At 37.0% G+C, this 21,729-nt stretch overlaps 1 protein-coding gene across 6 annotated transcripts in view; it reads left to right on the forward strand.

Moving 5' to 3' along the window:
* The window catches only part of LOC149533989 (ruvB-like protein 1), a 91,671-nt gene that overhangs the window by 47,861 nt on the left and 22,081 nt on the right, over window positions 1-21,729 (forward strand). The window contains exons 3-7 of one of the 6 annotated variants that reach the window (XM_089807106.1): window positions 621-853; window positions 968-1,120; window positions 1,262-1,662; window positions 1,805-2,210; window positions 2,345-3,108. The exons of the other annotated variants lie outside the window; for them this stretch is intronic. Coding sequence (XP_089663232.1) covers window positions 640-853; window positions 968-1,120; window positions 1,262-1,662; window positions 1,805-2,210; window positions 2,345-2,925 — 1,755 coding nt within the window. The 5' untranslated portion in view covers window positions 621-639 and the 3' untranslated portion in view covers window positions 2,926-3,108. Of the gene's footprint in view, window positions 1-620; window positions 854-967; window positions 1,121-1,261; window positions 1,663-1,804; window positions 2,211-2,344; window positions 3,109-21,729 lie in introns of those variants that run through there. 6 annotated transcript variants of the gene reach the window in all.

Below are 21,729 nucleotides of genomic sequence, written 5' to 3' on the forward strand. Positions count from 1 at the left end.
TAAGAAGCTTCTATAGACATAAGAAGCTTCTAGAGACATGAGGGGGTGGGTCTTTCAAGAAGCTTCTAGGAACATGAAGAGGTGGATCCTTCAAGAAGCTTCGTATGTTTACATTAAGGTATCTTTTAATGTTCATATAATTGATAACCTTATAATTAGTTGATTTTAACATTGTTTCTCCTTTTAGCCTTTGGAGAGTGAAAGGCTAAGAATTCTATCGAGGTGCTAGAAAGATGGTGACATTACATATTTCTATGTTTATTGCAACATTTATCTATTGAATCTAATTGCAGCATCTATCTATTGAATCTAGATAGATTATGAGTTTGATGGGTAGTCATTTCTATGTTTACTGCAACATCCTTAGTCACAGGATACATCGAATTTCATCCACGAGATTCAAATTTCAGTGAACTTTTACTTTTTCTAAACTTCATCCCAAATTTATGATATTTAATATAAAACTATTATTTAATATAATATTATTAAAAAGAAATAGTAAGAAAAACATATGATTTAACTTAGAAGTAAAAGTAAAACTTTAATTATATCTATTTGTTTTATGATTTTAGTTTTTGACATCTAAATTTCTAATCAATATCATTATTTATTTGTGACAGGACTCCTTATTGGCAAAACATGATAGATGTAGTTACCATTTGTGGTCCGGGGTTTAAAGCCCCAATTGAGGCTGAGTTGAGTGGATACCTCCTGGAGGAAATGGTTGAGGATATGAGGCATGAGCTTGAGGACAACCGAAAGGAGTGGATCGAAAAGGGTTGCACCATCATGACTGATGGTTGGACAGATAGGAGGGGAAGAACACTCCTCAATTTTCTTGTATCCTGTGGAGGTGATTGATCATTCACTTTCCTACATACATAATTTTGAATCGTGATTGACTATTTCAAATTTTGATTTGTTGATTGCTAATAGTAATTATAATTCGTTGTTTTGTTACTTGTAGGATATACCATGTTCCTCAAATCCATTGATGCTTCTGCTCATGTAAAAAACGCCACATACTTATGTGAGGTTATTGAGGAAGTTATAGCAGAGGTGGGGGAACAACATGTGGTGCAAGTGGTGACGGATAATGCAACAAGTTATGTTGCTGCAGGTAAACTTTTAACTTTTTAAGTTTTGAAAATAAATTTATTTGAATTTTGAACTTTTTCTAATTCTCACTTAGAATTTCTAAGTTTCCTAAGTTCTAACATGTTTGAAATTTGAATTTCTAATTATCTTAAAATTGTTGTAGGCAAACTTTTGATGGAGAGGCACCCCACCATATTTTGGTCCCCTTGTGCAGCACACTGCCTTGACCTCATGTTGGAGGAAATTGGCAAACTTGAGTGGGTCAAGTCATGTTTGGAAAGGGCAAAAAACATATGCAAGTTTATTTATAATCATTCATTTGTCCTTAGCACAATGAGGAAGTACACAGGAGACAAAGAGTTAGCTCGTCCAGGGATCACGAGGTTTGCCTCGAATTTCATCACCTTGCAGTCCTTGTTGACATCAAGGGATGATTTGAGGAGCATGTTTGTTGGGCGGGAGTGGATTTCATCTTCCTATGCTACGACCACTGCAGGGACAGATGTGGTGGATTGCATATTTGATGATGATGGTTTTTGGAAACCTGCTAGAGAAATCCTTAAGGTAATTTTATTGCAATTTAACATTAAATATTTTACAGTTTACTATGCTAATTGTTTAATGATTTAGTTTTACCTTAAGTTATATTATTGAATTATTCTATGTTTAAGTTTTGACTCAAATTTTTGTTTTACTTTATATGTAGGCCACTGAGCCCCTTGTATCTCTCCTACGAACTGCTGATGGGGAGAAGCCCTCTATGGGCTACATATATGAGGGCATGGATAGGGCCAAGGAGGCCATTAGAGCTCAGTATGCAGGAGTGCAGGAGAAGTATGCCCCTATTTGGGACATCATTGATAGGAGATGGCAGAATCAGCTCCACAGACCCATCCATGCAGCAGCTTACTTTTTGAATTCGGCATTTCGTTTCCGTTCTGACTTCAAGGCGGATGAGGAGGTTCTCACCGGATTATATACAATGATCCAGAGGTTGAGTATTGATGAGGATAGCAGTGCTGCAATTATTGAGCTTGATAAGTTCAATAATAAAGAATGGCCACTTTTCTCTAGTAGGGTAGCCATAGATGCTCGGGAAACAATACAGCCAGGTAAAAATTAAATAATATATTCAATGTTGATGAATCTAGATTCTAAACTTAAAGTTGATTATGTAATTTTAGAGTTAACTTGTAATTTGTAATTTGTAAATGAGACTAATTATTTTTATTTTCCCTTATTTCAGATAGATGGTGGCAAATGTTTGGGGCCACAACCCCAAAACTTCAAAAAATTGCCATTCGTATTCTGAGTCAGCCAAGCAGCGCTTCTGGATGTGAGCGCAGTTGGTCCATGTTCAAGCACATCCAGTCGAAGAGGAGAAACAGGTTGACAATGCAGAGGTTGAATGATCTTGTCTTCGTTCATTACAACCTCCGTCTTAGGATCAGACAAATTTTGGGCACTGACTCCTCTCCGATCATTCTGGAGGAGATTGATCCAGAATCAGAGTGGCTCACAGAGGTTGTAGATCCAGTCTTCATTGAGGAAGACTGTGCGTGGATTGACCAGGTGGATATAGAGGCTGAGGCAGCTAGAGCACGTTCTTCAGGCATTGGTAGACGCACACGTGCACACACAGACACAGGCCCTAGCGACGTTCGTGAGCCCATCTTATATGCGGGAGATATGGCTCGACAATCCTCTAGGACCTACATTAGACGCCTTGCTACTAGGCAGACTGGATACTCAGAGGCTGAGGCTGAGGCTGCAACCGAGCTTGAGGATGATGTTGAGGATGATGATGACTATGAGCCTGAGGCTTGAGCTGGAGCCTTGTTTTTATATTTTGTTTACAGATATTGATACTGAATCATTGATAGACATATGTTTCAAACTTTCATGGATCTTTAGATTCTTACATACATTTATGATTTGATGTCTTATGGATCATCTTACATACATTCTATGATTTAAATCATTATGATCATTTGATTTCTATTTACTTCAGCTAGCCTACAATTTACATTTTAGATAACATAGTTACGTATGTGATGGATTTTATGTTCCATGTTTATGTATGTTAAGTTTTAACTTCTATTTGATGATGTTATAGTGTGCTTAAGTTATATTCAATAAAGGGTGCATGAAATAAGTTTTAAATTGTTAAAATCTTTAAATTTAAAGGGTTTTTTCAAATTTGCCGATTCATTGCCGATTCACGATTCGATTCGGCCTTGCCGATTCCGATCCGATTCCGATTCACGTTTCTTTGTGATTTACTGTGCTAGGATTTTGCATGTTGTACGACCCTCCTTTTCTGTTCATCTCTGTGCTTTGCACTTGTCATACCACATTTATTGCAGGAACTTTAGGGGATTTATAACGACTCTGACCAACTTTGGCCCAACAATTGATGTTGTGACGGATCCTCATGGTGCTTTCGAACAAATGCCTTCGCAAGTTTTTTATGAAAGTGTTTCACCAGGTAAGCCCTCCCTTGATATCGTGCTTAATCTTCAGGAGTTTGATAGTGCCTGCTCTTGGCTTGAGAAGCATATTTTCATAGGTTATTTTGTGGGTAGAACTCCACCTGAAAGATGCTGAATTACTGGCTTGCCAAAGCTTGGACTCCTCATGGAGTTCAACTGGATGGCATTCAAAGCCTCACCAAAGGCTTTTTTCTGTTTCGTTCTGGAAACCCTACCCAGCGAATGCGGTTTTTACTTGCAGACTTTGGATAGTTAGGTCCTCGCTATTGGTCTTCCAACGTTGGTGTCGAGACTTTATAGTCTCATATGACAAAATGCTAAACGTTCATGTTTGGGTTGAGTTTTGGGTCTTCCCCTCCCTTGTTGGTCATTCATTCAGGCCATTGCATAAACTCTTGGTAAGGTGGTGTGCATGGAGCATGATAAAATTTTCAATGCCCGTCCTTAGAAAAGAGGATTTCTGTTGAGGTTGACCTTTCACGCGACCTTAAAGAAACAATTGATAACTAGATTGGAGCCCACACCTTCACATAGAAGGTGCTTTATTTGAACTTGCTGAACACCTACTATCGGTGTCAATTAGCTAAGCACAAGATCAAGGATTGCCCTGTAGCCGTGCCTCTCAACAAGTCCCCCACTAAGGAGGCCCTTGTTGAGCTTGTTGAGGTTGTGATAAAAGATGAATGGACTACCGTGGTGCGCAAGGGTGAAAATTCCTTTGCGCCTAAACAAGTCACTTCAGCTTTGTTTAAACCTTCTGTGGAATCTGGCCTGGTGGTTTCGATTTTGACTTCAATCACTCCAGTGGTTCCACTTTCGTCACCACTTGTTTCAAACCCTCATTCTCAGGGGACAAAGGCATTTGCGAGTGTTTCTTGGCCCGACTTGGTCTGCACTCTGCAAGCGGCTTCCATGATCGTGCCTCAATCATTGAGACGGTCCTGCAACCCAGATGACTGTGTTAAGAACCCAGAGGGCAGTTTGGAGGAGATACTTCTCCTAGCTTCAGAACTAATTCAACTTATTTGCACAATAGCTTCTCTCTTGGGGACGAGGATGACATGCAAATTTTTTTATCATGAATTTTCTCTATTGTAATTTTTGAGGTCTTATAGATGTCCCTAGAAAATATTTTGTTCATAATACTCGACATAGGCTTGGTACCCTGAACATTCTTTGGCTTTAGGAATTTAAATTTTTTAGGTTTCTGCTCAATTCAGCCTGTCGTGTTATTTGGCCAGATAGCATTGCGTTTTCTTCCTAGCATGAGGCTGGTTGAGGTGGTGTTGTTACTCTTCTTTCCCCTCGTTTAATTTCTTCTGTCATTTCGCATGGTTTTGACCCCATATAGAGAGAATTCTTTGGATTTTGCTGTCATTCAATAATCATTCATTTGACATAGTTAATGTTTATGCTCCCAATGATGCCGTTGAAAGATCACATATGTGGCATTGGATGGTAGATCATCTGCCACTAGCCACCTGGGTTATGTGTGGGGACTTCAATATGGTTGAGTTGGCTTTTGACAAAGATGGGGTTTTGCCTTTTCAATAGACAACTGGGGAACGGGAGGCGTGGTACAACATGCACAAAAAATTGGGCCTTTTTGATCCCAATGCTAATTGCCGCCAGTCTGGTGGGGTTTGGCATACTTTCTCCAATTTAGAATCGAATTTGACAGGATTTTCAAGCGGCTTGATTGTGCCATGCTTACGGCTCAATCTTTTTTTCCTTTTTTTGTAGATAATGAATTACTTGTCATTCCTATAACTGATGTGACTTTGTTAGACCACTATCCCATCTTATTTACTATCCTCTGGCAAACAGCTCAACAATTTTTCCTTAACACGTCACTTCTTGGTCATGATCCCACTAAGGTTCATATTTTGCCTGTTTGGAATCTGGAGCCTTGCCCCCACATTCACTTTGGGTGGATTCAGTGGAGGAATGATACCATCATTTGTATGGAGAGGTTTCTTTGCATTTATAGTAGACAACTTGCCATGTATCGCAGGCAATCATACGACGCAACTACCAAAGATCTTTATGTTGCTTCCGAGACCTTGGCCATAAATTTGTTTGTCATGACCCCTCCAAAAAAATGACATTCCAAACTTATGATAAAAAAATACTCAAGAAAAATATAATAATAATATAATACATATCACCAGAGACACATATATATAAATGACAATTATTAATACCATTTGAAAATATCAGATTATAGAATTGTTGAATAATACTACAAAATAATAAAAATCACTCAATAATATGACATCAACAAATGTATATGAGCATTTATATACAAACTTCTAATAGTTCGTTATTTATTAATATTCAAAATAATAATAATATTGTCATAAGAAATTATTTGTATTATTCTATTATCCATTTATAATTCATAAGTCAAATATACACAAAGTTCATATTACATTACACTTGGGATAAATAATAAATGTCCACCCCTTTAGGTCGTGGGGCCCACGTTACCAAGAGACATCGTCCTTAGACATTTCATACGGGGGCATTTTTAAATAGGACCGAAATTCATAGGATAGGGAAGGAAAATATAATAATACAAACTTAAATAAGAGCCATGGAATAAATAAATAAGAGAAAACGTGAGCAAGCAGCAAGGTGATAAAGATAGGTGGGGACCACATTATAATTAAAGGCACAAAATGATAAGTTCTTTGCCACCCATTCCATGACATATTATAGGGAAGGAGTTAAACCATTACGTAGAGAATAAAAATTGCAAGAGGGGAGGATATTAAGGAAACCAAAAATAAGAGAATAAGGGTAGTGATAATTTGACTCTCTTATTTTATATATATATATGTATGAAACTAAAAAATGGGGATTTAAATAAGAATTGATAAAGTAGAAGGTAGTTTTTATAATAAAGTGAAAGTGTAGTAAACATATTGCTACCATTCAATTAGAGTACAAGTAAATCTTTAGAGTAACCATATTGTGTTATGTAATATTCATTTTGAGAGTCAACATTTTAAACATTATCTATCACAAGATCAAAGACCAACCTTAGAGTCAGAGATTAGAAGTAAGATAAGGGTAGACCCGACTAAGGGTCATCACAAGTGGTATCAGAGCATAATCCTGCCATCCTATGGATAATAATGTGAGTTGATCATTGGTGAAAATTCACAAATATGAATATCCAAAAAGGAAGACAAGCCATTATTATATTGTTTAAGAGATTTGCCATGCTCCATGGAGTTTCTAGGATGGGGATGTTTTAGGGGATGGGGACGTGTCTCCGGTACACGTACGGCTCGAAGCCAAAGTAAGGGGACGAGACCTCAGGGGACGACGATTAAAGACATAGGGGATTTTTTAATATATAGAGACAAAATTCAAATATGTATATAATAACATTGATAAACCATTCACCATAGACATTTTAGAAGATCAATACATGGAATATTATCAAATGGCAAATACTAAGTACTTCCATTATAACAATATCACATACATATATAGCAAAAATCAATGCTTAAAGGCTCCAAGTATCGTGCATGAAATCAGAATGAAATAAAGAAAAGTCCAACTAAAATAGTCAATTAATACTAAATGCAATCTTTCCTCACTGCTGCTATTGCTCTATGTTTATTTTCTTTCTCTTAGCAAGTTTGTCAAATTTAAAAATGAGTAGAAGAGTTAGTGTTTTAAAGGACCAAATATGGTTTGCATATTTTTATTGTCTTTAAGAAAGCTAGGGGCCCGCACAGACAACAAAAAATAAATGATTTTTTGTGGGTATTTTTCCTTTACTAGATTGGCTGGAAAAAAGGGAATGGTTAGCAGTTTCGGGGACGAATAGGGGACAGAAAAACTATCCACGGTATTGCTGGCTGTCCTCAAGTTTCTTGTCAAAACAAGATGGCTGTTTCGGGGACGTTTCCAAATTTGCCAAAAAGGGGACGACAAAAATCCTTCCCCGTGACGGGTACAAGCCCCAAACCATAGGGGACACGACCCCGTGGAACACTCAAGATTTGCAATAAATTTCATATCCACATTATGGAAATAGATAAAGATAAGTTATTTTTGAATTATGTATATAATTTTTTCATGTTAAATATTATTTATACTATTTTTTTGAATATTAAAATAACTTTTATCATTTACATAAATTTATATTTATGACGATGCAAGGATTTACTTGAATTAAAAATTATCCTCATGAGTGGCATGTCAAAGAATATGGGATGGAGGGTATTGTGAAGGGAAAGGCATAGTGACTCAGTCGGAGTAAGGAGAAGATTCCCAAAATGGGACGTGCTCATGAAGGAACCTCTTCGAGATTATCTCACACACCCTTAGCATAATGATTCTACCGTCATATGTTGGAGTCAGCAATGGAGTTTTATGGAAGTTCAACCCTAGGAATAACAAATAATTTGTAAGTTGGTCTCAAGTTGTGAACGTAATAATAAATAATGTAATTTTGATTATGTTATAATAATTATAAATTTATTGAAGGGACAAAAAGGGGCACCCTACTGCAAATGACTTTCCTATGGAGTCTACAGTCAAGGGAGTGCTTCTATGGCACCCTATTGTAGTACTAGTCATGGGAAAGGAAGTAAGCGCACCCTATTGTAAATGCCTTTCCCATGGAGTCTACAATCAAGGGAGAATCGCAAGGGCACCCTATCACAATAATAGTTAAGGGAAAACTGCTAAGAAAGCACCCTACAACTTTGTGATAAAGGGAGAACAACTAGGGCACCCTATTATAGTACTAGTTAAGAGAAAGACAACTTAACCATACTCTACTATAAATATCTTTCATATGGAGTCTACAGTTAAAGGAGAATCCCAAGGGCACCCTATCACAAAAATAGTTAGGGGAGAATTGCTAAGAAAGCACCCTACTACTTTGTGATAAAGGGAGAATGGCTAGGGCAGCCTATTATAGTACTACTTAAGGGAAAGACAACTTAATGTAGCCTAATGCAGGAAGCTTTCTTATGGTGTCTACAAAAGGGAGTACCACTAGGACACCGTGTTGTAGTACTAGTTAAGGGAAAGGTGCTAAGGGAGCCTTTTGGAGAAAATACAAGACAAAAATAGAAATAAGCATCCCACTAAATAGACCACCTTGTGTGGATGCTTAACCCTGCCACCCAGGCCTAGGGGGCTAAAGTTTTGCTCTTGGGCTTAGTATGGGATTGACTTGGACTAACTTTTCATGAATCTATTTTTTCTTAGAGATTATATATATGTATACACTAATGTTCACTTTTTGTTTGTAGGATTCATAATCACAAGCATAACAAAGTTCTGAAAACTTGATAAGTATATAACGCGTTTTCTTCGTGTCTACATCATGTCTTCCTGCACCTGCATTAATGTGTTTCCTACATTGTGTCTTTCTGCATTAATGTGTGTTCTATATACCATCCTTTTGCATTTCTAGAATGAGACAATTAAAAATTTCTTAATTAACATCCACACAACACAAGCCACTCATAATAATGCAATATTGCTTGATGACAAGCAACTTGAGGAAGGGCAGACTGTCATGGCCCCTCCATAGAAATGACATTCCACAATTATAATAAAAAATACTCAAGAAATATATAATAATAATATAATACATATAACGACACACACACACACACATATGTATATAAATGACAATTACCAATACCATTTGAATATATCAGATAATCAAATTGTTGAATAATACTGCAAAATAATAAATCACTCAATAATATGACATCAACAAATGTATATGAGCATTTATATACAAACATCTAATAGTTCGTTATTTATTAATATTCAAAATAATAATAATACTGTCAAAAGAAATTATTTGTATAAAACAAAGTTCATAATACGTTACACTTAGAATAGACAATAAATGTCCACCTCTTTAGGTTGGGGGGCTCACATTACCAAGAGGACTGAAATGCATAGAAGAGGGAAGGAAAATACAGGCATACAAACTTAAGTAAGAGCCATGGAATAAATAAATAAGAGAAAACGTGAGCAAGCAGCAAGGTGATAAAGATAGGTGGGGACCACATTATAATTAAAGGCACAAAATGATAAGTTCTTTGCCACCCATTCCATGACATATTATAGGGAAGGAGTTAAAGCATTACGTAGAGAATAAAAATTGCAAGAGGGGAGGATATTAAGGAAACCAAAAATAAGAGAATAAGGGTAGTGATAATTTGATTCTCTTATTATATGAATAGATATACGATACTTAAAAGGGGAATTTAAATAAGAATTGATAAAGTAGAAGGTAGTTTTTATAATAAAGTGAAAGTATAGTAAACATATTGCTACTATTCTATTATAAGAGTATAGATTAATCTTTAGAGTAACCATATTGTGTTATGTAATATTCATTTTGAGAGTAAACATTTTAAACATTATCTATCACAAGATAAAAGACCAACCTTGTAGTCAAAGATTAGAGGTAAGATAAGGGTGAACCCTAGTAAGGGTCATCACACTGTTTGATATGGACCTGCAACTTCGTCTTGCTAATCTTGTCCATTAGAATCAAGTTGCAGACAAATTTGCTGCCACGAGAGCCAAGATCAAGGCTCGCCTTCACTAGCTTGAAGTGGGTGACCAAGCTTCCATAGAATTTTTTCAAGCTTTTGTCCATCATTATGAATTGTTCAAAGCATAGGGAAATTCAGCTGTGAGGGACCAAGCTTTGAAGGATTGCATTGCTCTCACTCCAAACCAGCTTGCGGTCGAGCAATATGCTTTTTGTGAGAAAATGCTCACCATTGGTGACCTCAAAGAAGCTGTCTTTTCCATGCGGAGGACAAGGCTCTAGGGAGTGATGGTTTCCTGTGTGAATTTTACGACTTTTTGGGATGCTATTGGCCTTGACTTGTATATTGTTTACCTTGAAGCTTTTCAATCCAAATCTCTCGGTAGTATAATCAACAAAGGAAACATCAAGTTCATATCTAAAGCATGAGATCCTAAGGACATATGCAATTGGAGACCTATCACTCTGTTGAATGTCTCCTACAAGATCATTGCGGAAGCTTAACTTTGCCATCTTTTGCTTGTGATTGTGCTCCCTGAGCAGACTGGGTTTATAAAATCCAGATATATTCTGGATAATATTATTTTGGTTTGGGAAGTTATGGAATGGGCTTGTAAGTCTAAACAACAAGCCTTCTTCCTCAAAATCGACTCTGGCCTATGAACATATAGAATGGCCCTTCATTCGAGCAATGCTTTTAGCTCTTGGGTTTGGTCCCATTTTCATCCAGTTGTTCCAAATACTCTTTGGGGACGCTGTCTTTGTATCACCATTAATGACAAGTCATTTGAAGCTTTTAGCCTTTTCAGATCCATCCACCAGGCTTCCCTTTGGCTCCGACTCTTTATGTGCTCCTACTGAAGGATTTGGGTACCTTCTTGCTAATGCCATCTCTTTTGGTCTTGCCAGAGCTATTTCCTTGCCTGAGTCACCTAGCTAGTTAATCTATGGACATTTTGCTGATGATTCGTTTCTCACTCTCATTGAGGATGAGGACAATGTCTCTAATGCTTTGCAATGCTTCGACACCTTTTGTTTGGCTTCTGGTTCGACTATTCAATAGCACAAGACTCTGTTACACATAGTCTTTCCTTCCTACCCCTCCATGGCTTTTTTAGTACGAATGGAGATGGATTCAAAACGGAGAGGTCTTTCACTTTCTTGACATTCCTTTTGCATTCCAAGCTTCACCTATGGAGCTTTGGAACATTGTTCTTGCCAAGATTGAGAAGAAGCTTGGCTAAAGAATTACCAAGCCTCTCTTTTTAGCTGGTAAATTCCAAATTTGTTCCATAGTATTGGCAGCTACCCATGTTTACTTCTCATCATGTTGGGCTCCTTCTAAGGCCTCTTACATGAAGTTGGAGAAACTTCTTAAGGAATTCTCCGAGCTTGTAGAGCTGATCATCTTGGCTTTCACAGAGTTGCCTGGGAGTATTGTTGTCTTCCAAGGAATCTGGAGGCCTTGGGCTTCTTTCCACTTAGAAACAAGGCATGCATTATGTGCCAAGTGGGTCATTTGTGCTCTCACTGGGAATGAGGCTTGGAAGATTTTTCTCAGGCATCATATTTCTTTTGGTTCCCCTGTAAACATGCCGAGTTAGAAGGGGATTGGTTTTTAAACCTTGCTCATCACTCCTAAACCAGTGCAAGTCCAAGGTACTTTTTTTGTTAAAAGCATTTGAAAAGCCTAGGAAGCCATCAAGCCATGGCTTTGTAGGGTCGATGATGGATTCAAGGATGGGCTTTCTATGAACCAACATAACATTTAGTGGTCTCCCCTTTTTCCTATTCAAGGGGTTTCGCTTGCTAAGGTTCAGGGTGCTAGTGCTTTGTGTTTTTATAAGTGTGGCATCAGGACACCTAAAGATCTCTTCTCCAAAGTTTCTATGAGCCTCAAAACGTGGGATGACATAAAAGTCTAGTTTTGCTTGTCTCTCCCAAATCGACGAACGTATGACTTGTTGGTTTCTGCCTTGCCTTGGGACATGCTTCACAAGTTGGGTGTCCATTTTGTTAAGCCTTGGTGGAAGGACTAGAAATTGTTACCTTGCATTCCTCTTGCTAGTTACAAGCCCAAGATGGGATACTTGTGCCACACTTGCCTATGGTGGATATTCTCAACCAACGTTGGCACTTGTAGTCTCCTTGGCAAAACTAGAGACCAAGATTTGACACTGTTTGGATTGCCATCATTGAGCCAAAGATTGCACACTTTGGTTGGCGTTTTTTTTCCAAGGCCTTCCCATGGTCGTCGATTCAAGCATCTAGGTGTCCTGATCCTCAATGTCCCTTTTGTGGGCAACATGAGACCTTTCATCATATTTTCTAGTTCTGTCAAAGAGCTCAACAGTATTAGCTCTAGATCCATGATTTTATCAAACCCTTTTGGCCCGAGCGTTTTTCTTGGCATATGATTTCGTTGGGAGATTCGCCTAGAATCCCCTATAAATATACTCAGATTTGACATGCTTTTAGGATGGATTTTCTATTTACTCTTTGGAAAGATAGAAATGTTGTTCTTTTCACTTGGAACTTTCTTGGTATAAATGTTTCTATGTATACTAAAGCTTGTATATGTAATAATGTAATGATGCAGATTCAAGTACTAACTGATAAGGTGGCTAGAGTGGCACCGGATTTTGTTTCTGCCGATTGCACTTTGCCCCGCGGTTTCCACCAGGGTCATAGTTCCTCTGCTCGCCATTCTTAGACTCTTGAGTCCCAGGCCCCTCGCCATTCTCCTAGCTATGGGAATGATGGTTTGCATCGTTGCTCTTAGACTCCTGAGTCCTAGGTCCCTTGCCATTCTCTTGGTTGTGGGAATGATGGTTGGCATTGCCGCTTGGCTTGCTTGCCGCGACACAACTCTGGTTGGTCGTCAGGTGCTCTTGGTGTTGGTTGGCCTCCTCCTGGTGGCCTGTCTTCTTGGCCTGCTGCCACTCTGTCGAAGTGGTCATTTCCCTCACCTGGCCTTGGCAAATTCACCCTAGGAACGAGGAGGAAAAATAAAAAGAGAAGGAAGTTGTTGATGATGGGTGGTCTCTGCTTGATTCCCTTGTTAACCTCGCTGATGTATGAGGTTTTGATGATCGTCATGATCCTCCGCCCTCAGTTGGCATAAGTCTTGTAGCTTGAGTTGGTTCTGATGATCGTCATGATCTTCTCCCTTAGATTCCACAAGTCTTGCAGCTTGAGGGCTTTTATCACCTTTTTTTTTTAATGAATAGTTTATAGATTTCTTGCCTTGGTGCCGTGTGAACTCTTGCAAGGTGATCTTGTATCCCTGACCCTTTTTTTGTGAATATGTAACTTTAATATTTTAATTAATAGAAAAAGACTATTCATCAATATAATATTATTTTATTTTAAAATGATAGAGTTATTTAGTTAATTTTTTAGCAATGTTAAACTATTTTGAGAATTTTGTGGATATATTACTAGTATTTAAAAATACATAAATATGAATAACTAAAATTTAAGGTCAATTTTTTTTCCAAATTATACTCTTGCCGAATTTTATGATCAACAAACTCGAATTCAAATCTTGTGACTTAGGCAACATCTAATAGTAACCATCAATTTTTTTGATGGTTGCTCTCCACCGACTATCATGATTGATTTGTCAACATCAACCATGAAAAATAATCACATTATTTGTGTTTGTGAATGAGCACATTAGGGTTCCGTGGTGTGTAAAAGCTCCATAATTTTAGTTTCAACCGATTTAACGTTGTTTCTAATATAGTTACTATGGCCCACTTGATGAGAATCTTAGAGACCCTTACTCACCTTTTGTATGTCAATTAATGACAGGTTATGTTACCTCTTTCATTGCAGGGCTTAGTGTAAAGTCCCCTTTCGTTCTTGCCCTAGATTTTTGCCTAGAATTCACAATTGCATGAGATTAAGACTCCAGTTTACCATGATGGAAAACCCAGCAATACTGTTAGTACTTATAATCAGATTATCATAACTATAGTGTGTTTAGCCAGTGGTAATACACATGATAAATGTAGATTAAATCAAGGGTGCTAGAGTTAACTTTGACTCCAATCATAGGTACACCAAGATGCTGTAGAAACCTCACACCCTCGGCCTTATGTAGCCCTTGCAATGTATATGATGTGGGCTACCAAGTGTGGGGTCTAATCGTTGTTTCCCTCTATCTAGTCTATTCTCAACTTTACAGTTGATTGAGATGTCCATTTTGTTGTGCAGGAAATTGTGAGGGTTCTTCACTACAAGGTGTCCTGAAAGTCCATTCCTTTCTAAGCCCTAAGGCAATCCATCTTGTCCCTATTTGGATGGGGCTTCTTAGCCACCATATGGAGTGAGGTGCTTAGAAAGTGACCTCATTGCCATTTCCCCTGATAAAGAATTCTCATCCTCTTCATCACAACATGTTGTAACAGCAGGGTGTACAGATCATGAAATCAAATCTAGATTGTATTTTGAATGTCTTGGTATTAAAACATATCATTTGATAATTCATATAAACTATCTTTACATAGTTCATATAAATTATCTAGTTGTTTCCTTTCTTGAAGAGGAATTGGACTCGAAAGGATGCTGTTGTGGAGAATCATCCCCTTTTTCACGGGGCTAGGATCCTCGTTGCTTCTTTCCTTTCTCATTAGAGGATCTTTGAAGACTTCAATTGACTCGTGTGCCAACTTTGCTTGTTCCCTTGTGAGTTGAGCTTCGAATTCATCAAGAGAAGCCATTTTGTATGCAGTACAAGAGCATTCATAGCAACATAGAATGTAGAAAGAAAAACTGAATATTCAAGACTTGGCTTGGAAACAATAGATAAAATCAATTGCTCATCGTCTTTAGGAATCCCACAATAAAAAAGCTCCATTCTAATAGACTTGATTTTAGAGGAAACATCTTGAATATAGTCAAAATCACAAGGAGTTGGTGTTATTAGCTCATTCTCTAATTTGTTTTTCTCATTCCATTCGGCTTACCAAAAACTAGTTTAAACATCATGAGTATGTGTGCAAGATGAAATGTGATATAACAAGTCAAGAGAGCCACAATTTGAGAGTGCCGAGACTTTATCTTTTCAATCAGACCATTTTCTCTATTTTGCCACACCTGTGTCAGGTTTTGAATCCTAACCAAAAGTGATTCTATACAAACCATCCATGTAACAACAAACTCACCATATCTTTTTTCTTTCATAATTATTATAAGGAGTTAGGAGTGCAACTTTTGACAAATCCATAATACAACTAAGAGTATAATAGAACAACAAATTACCCCTTCTAATCAATTGATGCAAACAGAAAACTAAGATCCAAGTAGAACAAGTGCCAAAGTAGGCCCAAAAAGGACCAAATGCTGAATGTGATATGTCATCTCAAAATGGCTACAAATTAGTAGCAGATCTGAAAAGTAGATGAAAAATTGTGCACTCTAAAGAAAAAGGCACTTCAAAATATTATGGTATAAGCCTGAACAAAGCCCTTGATGTTGCAAAAAGCAGGATTAGATAGGTATAGTCGAGAAAAACCACAATTTTTGATTAATGTGGCCATCAAAATAAGAAAATAATACCACTGCTGTAAAGTTCAAGAAATTCTACCCTAAATTAAAAAAAGCTCGAAAAAAGGACTTAAATTTGAGCACGATATGAGCCTTGAATGTTGGACTGCAAAATAAAAAGACTCAAATGGTGAAGGCGAAAAATTCAAACCTGGCGTGCCAATGTTTTGATGGTAAAACAATCAATAATTTTAAGAATGTTGACAATGATGTGTCGGAAAAAAGAGCCTATCTGCATGGTGTGGTGTTGAGTGGGCGTTAGATGTGGATTTGGTGTCATCCGATTGTTGATGTGGCAATTATGTGGTCCCCAAGAATATTATAAATTGTGCTTGAGCTTTTTGATGACACATATCACTATGTGGGCCTTCCAACAATGGTTTGGCCTTCCAAGATGAGACGATTACCTTGTAAGTGGTCAATGCTTTCCATTAATATGTATTGTTTTGACTAATCTAGAATGTTGTCATCTTTGTAGGATTGACAATAAATACGGATTTTGCCCCAAGGGGATTTTGTCAAAGTAAATATTTCAAAAACAATTCTGCAAAGAACTGTGGTGAAAAATATATATTATTTTAATCAGATTATACCGCATAAGGATTGGAGCTTACAACACAGTTTGCTAATTTTTTTAAATCTCAAATTTGTGTTTAGTTGAATATAGGCAAATTTATAGTTGAATGCCTAAATAATCTTATTCTACACCTATTGGTTCCCAAAACCGCAGATTGAAATCCTACGAGCCTTGCCTACTCAATACTGGGATATCCAATTGGTTAAGGCCAACTTGACGGGATTGATCGATGCAATCCAAATCCCCTGTGCTTCCGGCTCTGCAAAATCGAGACGGGTGTACCTGATCCTGGACAATAGCTTTATATCCAAGATGCTTAAAGCAATCGGTTAAAACACGATTGCGATGAAAGCTTTCAAAATGACAAGAATTATAGAAAGCTTTAAGATTGCAAATTACGAATTAAGAATAAAAGTAAATAATTGTATGAATGTTTTTTAAATAAAAGTGATTATTACAGATGATTGCAACAAATGAATATATTATTTCTTCAATAGAAAGAAATGAAACAGTTGCTAGTATATGGATTATAAATTAAGAGTAAAAGACCAGTGCTTAATTAAATGGGCAATCAGAGTCAATATTATAAGTCGAGACATAAAACTTTATAAAGTTTAATATATTTAAACTATAAACAATTTTAATAATTTTGACACGGAGGATCAATTATATAAACACAATTTAAACTAGTCTAAAATGCACTTTAACTCCTGTGGAGACAAATTAGACATAAATACGAAAATAATTAAATATTTCACAATATTTATGTTTATCTAATTTAAAATGCAATAATGACCTAGTCCACTTATCCGAATATTAAAACATTTATAGAAAATAATAAAAAACATTTATAAAGGACACAACTTATTAAAATTAGAACTCCAAAAATTTCAAGTAAATAATAATGCTGGAAATAGAATCACAATAAAGACATTCCTTACAAATGATCCATCTATTGCGAATATATCTGGATCGCACAAAATCCACCCAATAACTCAAATCCATAGTCTTAGTTCAAAAATTCATTTCTCCGCCAATTGGAAAATATAATACATCATAGAGCATAGGATAGGTAAAATTAAAAAAGAATATAAGAATGAATATTGTCCCTCTTTTATTTGATTTTATAGGGAGTGAAAAGGCATCGGTTATTCAACCAAACCTTGCACCTCTTCATAATAAAAACTAACCAATGTTTAGATTTTTAATATGTAACAACCGCTGATTAATTACTCCTTTAAAATCCTCCTTTATCGGCAAGTGCTTATATACTTTAAAAGATGAATTTGACTGCATATAATCGAAGATGCACTTTATTATAAACCCGCGGCACTTGACTTCAATTGCATATCCTCTATCATCTGTGTTCTTTGTGTCCATCTGAAGCTTATTGGCACCGAAGGCAATCATGAATCCTTTGCTTTCTCCATTTTGTATTTCCTTTATCCGGCTATCCCTCAATGCGTAATCATCAGAATCTCCTCTCGACAATGATTGGTAACCTTCCAGTGGTTCATCCTGTGCGTGTCCCTTCAGGCGGAGGTTCCTTTCATCCTCACATATACTTTTCACCAAATAATTGCTTGGAGAATTTGTGCCGATGCATATGTATCTGTTTGCGATTGTTGATAAAAATCTTCCAGGTTCGACTCCAGTTTCTTCCTCAAATTAAATGTATATTCTCAGTATCAGCGGTTTTTTGCCTCCCGTGAGTGTTCATTCCAAGGTCCCCGATTGGAGGTATCAACAGAGGGGAGTCAACAATATGAGTTCTGTCTGACATGATTCTATGTACATAGTTCCCAGCAAATCTTCATCCCATTATGCAATCTTCAGACCTGCACCAAAATATTCAATAAATTCTAAATTATGATTAATAAATAAATATTCTTTGTTTCAGTGGCTTTGTGAAAGACAGGCACTAAAATTTGCATAGTCATGGATGAAAGGCAACACAAGAATCACGTCAAAAGACCAAAATCTCCTGGAAGACCAGGGTTTGAAACTCGTTGACAACATCTCAATATTCAAATAATATGGATCTGACTTGTCACTATGTTAAGGTTTGATTGGGATTGTCTATCTCTGTCATTCTATTCGTGCTCTCCTTTGTGCAGATCATCAGGATGTAGTGAATACATAGAATAATAAGGAAAAGCATGAAAAACACATTTTCTTTCTCAATTAGAACTGACAGAGGAATTATAACACCCTTGTATGCAATTACAATGTCTGGAAGTTCTCCCATCTGATATTTTTTCACCATGCTCACTTTGTTTGCTTGTTCCAGAGATTGCTGTATTAAACTAGGATTTCCTAGTTATACATGTCCAGTTATGGAATTATGTGTCTGCGAATACTAATATCTGTGGGCAGCTGAGAGTCTCTCTTGCTTTCCTACCTCTTTTCTACCTTTACATCAGGGATGATTTATGTTGCTGACTCATTACATTGCCACTATATTCTGATAGCAATTTAAAACTTTTCAAACACCTGAGAACCATAGCCTTCTATCTGTAATATGATCTATGTCCTGATGGTGTCTTCAGAAAAATAATACCTCTAGCATAATTACTTTGAGAGGGGATGACCAAATGAGGCCTTTAAATTCTGCCAAAATTCGGGCTCATAATCATCTAATAAGTAACTTGTATAATGAAATCATAATGTATGACTTCCCAATCTGAGTGACTCATGAAAACGATCCTGAATTCCTCTGTCAACTGTATTTGCCTTTAGAAAATCTCCTTCCTCACATGACTAAGCCCAGGTTTACAGTATTGATTGCTGCATTTGTTATTGCTATCTGATGCAAACCCCCAGAGCATTCTTTACTGATGAATCTAACTGTTTGCTCTGTTTCATGAATTCTCTACAGGTCTTTTGGTGCCTCTTTAAATTTCTGTGTATACCACCAGGGATTCAGTTGCTGTAAAAATCCTGAATACTCATCAATATGCTGCTGCTGCTGTATGCCAATGACACTCACTCTGACATAAAACATGTCAAACTTTGCATTTGAAAATAAATAGCATACTTGATTGCAGATGCCTCCTCAGTCTAATAGTTTGCAAAGACTCTCCACAATATGGACATTAAAAGAAAAATAAAGATCTCAAACTTGGTCAATGATGACATGCTACTTTATAAATCCTTGACATCAATCATGATTCCCTTCCAATCTTTACTAGTGGAGGTGGAAATTTAAAGTTTCACCAACACCCGCAATCAACTTAGGACAAATTTAGAATTCTTGAGGAGCCTTCACATCTTTAGAGCTTGATATTACGTTGGAGTTTTAGATGAGTGTACAACACCTGAAGGATTGAATGAAAGACCAAGGTAGCTTCCACAAGAGAATGGCAAGGCAATTGCGTTAGATGCAAGAATGATATTATTGATAATGGCTATAATGAAAATGTACATAATAAACTTGCTATAGGCAATGCAATAAGAGACCATGATAAGTAGTAGATATGTTATCACCCACACAGGGTGGAATCACATGTCCAAAGGCGGCTTACCCTCCATTATGCAACAAAGTATGTGCAAAATGTGGAGGATGATAACATGATATGTGCACTAAAGGTGGATCTCACGAAGTGGAATGCAATAATAGCTATCACCACCTAAAGTAGAATTTATTTACTCCATGTGCAAATATAGGTGAAAACTCCTAGGTGTCGCCTATGCAAACTACTATTGAATGCATTGTTCTAAGTAAGCTTAAGTAATGTGTAGTCAGAAATATTACACCAACAATGAGTGTGTTGAGAGCAAAGACGGTTCTTTGTAGATCGAGAGAAAGTTGATATTAAGGATTTAAGATCATAAATTGGTGCTTGTGCAATGATACAAAGTAGACAAGAAGAAATATTGAGTTAGTATTTGTTGATTCCAAAATGAATTGTAAGGGAGGACATGAAGTTGATGGTGGATGTGATACGGATGAGGGTAAAATTAATTGTATTGAAGCGAGTCAAATCTATTCTAAATAGAGTTAAGCTTGTAGGAAGATTTTGCATTTGAAGAAGACGAAGTGATATATGGAATCTTTGATGCATTCAAAGAAGACATGATGCTTCAAAGGTTGGAGATAGATTGCGGTCAGAGGTCTTTACAATAGGGGGAATTAGGGGAGAAGTGATTGGAGTAGGTGGTATGATTTTGGTGGATAGGAAGCTGGACAAACCAAGTGAGTCCATTTGCAAATAGAGTTTTAAACTTTGATGAAGATTTTGCTCAAGAGAAAGAGGAATTTTGCTATGCAAAATCTTGAATTTAGTTGAATATAAAATGACGTTTCGAAAGGTGGACACAAAGTTATCATGGACTGTGGACATAGACTGTCATGTTAAGTAGAAGCAACATAGATGTGGGAGTCATCAATAGTAGGTTTTGAATGCACTTTAGAGGGATTGTAGAATCGGATGGAGTAAAGGACAGGCAATGTAGTTGGACGTATTTTGATGAACAAGGAAGTAGGGTGAACAACAAAGTGAAATAGAAATGATGGATCAATTGTTCGAGTTCATTTTGTAGATAGAGTTAAGCATGGAAGAAGGTTTTTGAAACTTAAGAAGAGGCTTTATTATGTGGATCTTTGAATGAAGTTGAAGATAAGACAGTGTTTAAGAAGGTGGATACAAAGCATGAGTTGTGGACATAGGAGGGCATGTTATTTAGAAGCAAGATAGATGTGGGACACATGTCTTTAGAGGAGAAGTAGAGTAGAAGTAGAGTAGAAGTAGAGTAGTATGCCTAATTTGGTGGACACATGTCTACAAGCAATTTGGGAATGGGAATGCAAACCAATAGTTCCCAGAGAAGGATAAGATGTAATGCTCAAAACCCTAAATATGAGGATGTCTAAGTCACTTTCGAGCCTTGGGTGGGGTTTCAGATTCATATTGTCACACCTTAGCTTATTCTTGGAGACCTAAATGGATGATATCCACTCCCTCTTGCATTAGGTACAACCAAACCTTAATCCTTGCTCTTTTGCATTAGTTAACTTTAAAAGTTGATTGCTATTGTACCACTCTGCATTTGTGGGCACATGAGCCTCTACATTACCTTACATCTTGACCTCTATGCACCCCATTCTCTAAACCCATAATTTTGAATTGTTGGAGACTACGAGACCTCACAGTGGCACCCACTTCTTGATTCCTCGATCCCTTTCACCATTTCATCTTTTTTGGTACATGTTTCGTCAAACCTTAGCCCTTTGGCATGCCTTTTCACGAACCCTTGCAGTTTGAATAAATGATTTCTCAACTTGCTACAGACAACTAGGAAAGCCATTAGTGGGTTCAAATTTTAATGAAAAATGGGTGGGTGTTTTTTAAGTGGCTCAACATTTGTGGGTCCAATCCCAGACTTCGACCTCTGATAAGGTGAAAAGTGTCATGAACTTGCCTCTCTCGTTGTATTAACCCATCGTAAATTGAAGAGTT

Source organism: Cupressus sempervirens, chromosome 10 (genome assembly GCF_028749045.1).
Source record: "Cupressus sempervirens isolate cs-2001-9-10 chromosome 10, ASM2874904v1, whole genome shotgun sequence".
In the NCBI taxonomy this organism is placed as follows: Eukaryota; Viridiplantae; Streptophyta; class Pinopsida; order Cupressales; family Cupressaceae; genus Cupressus; species Cupressus sempervirens.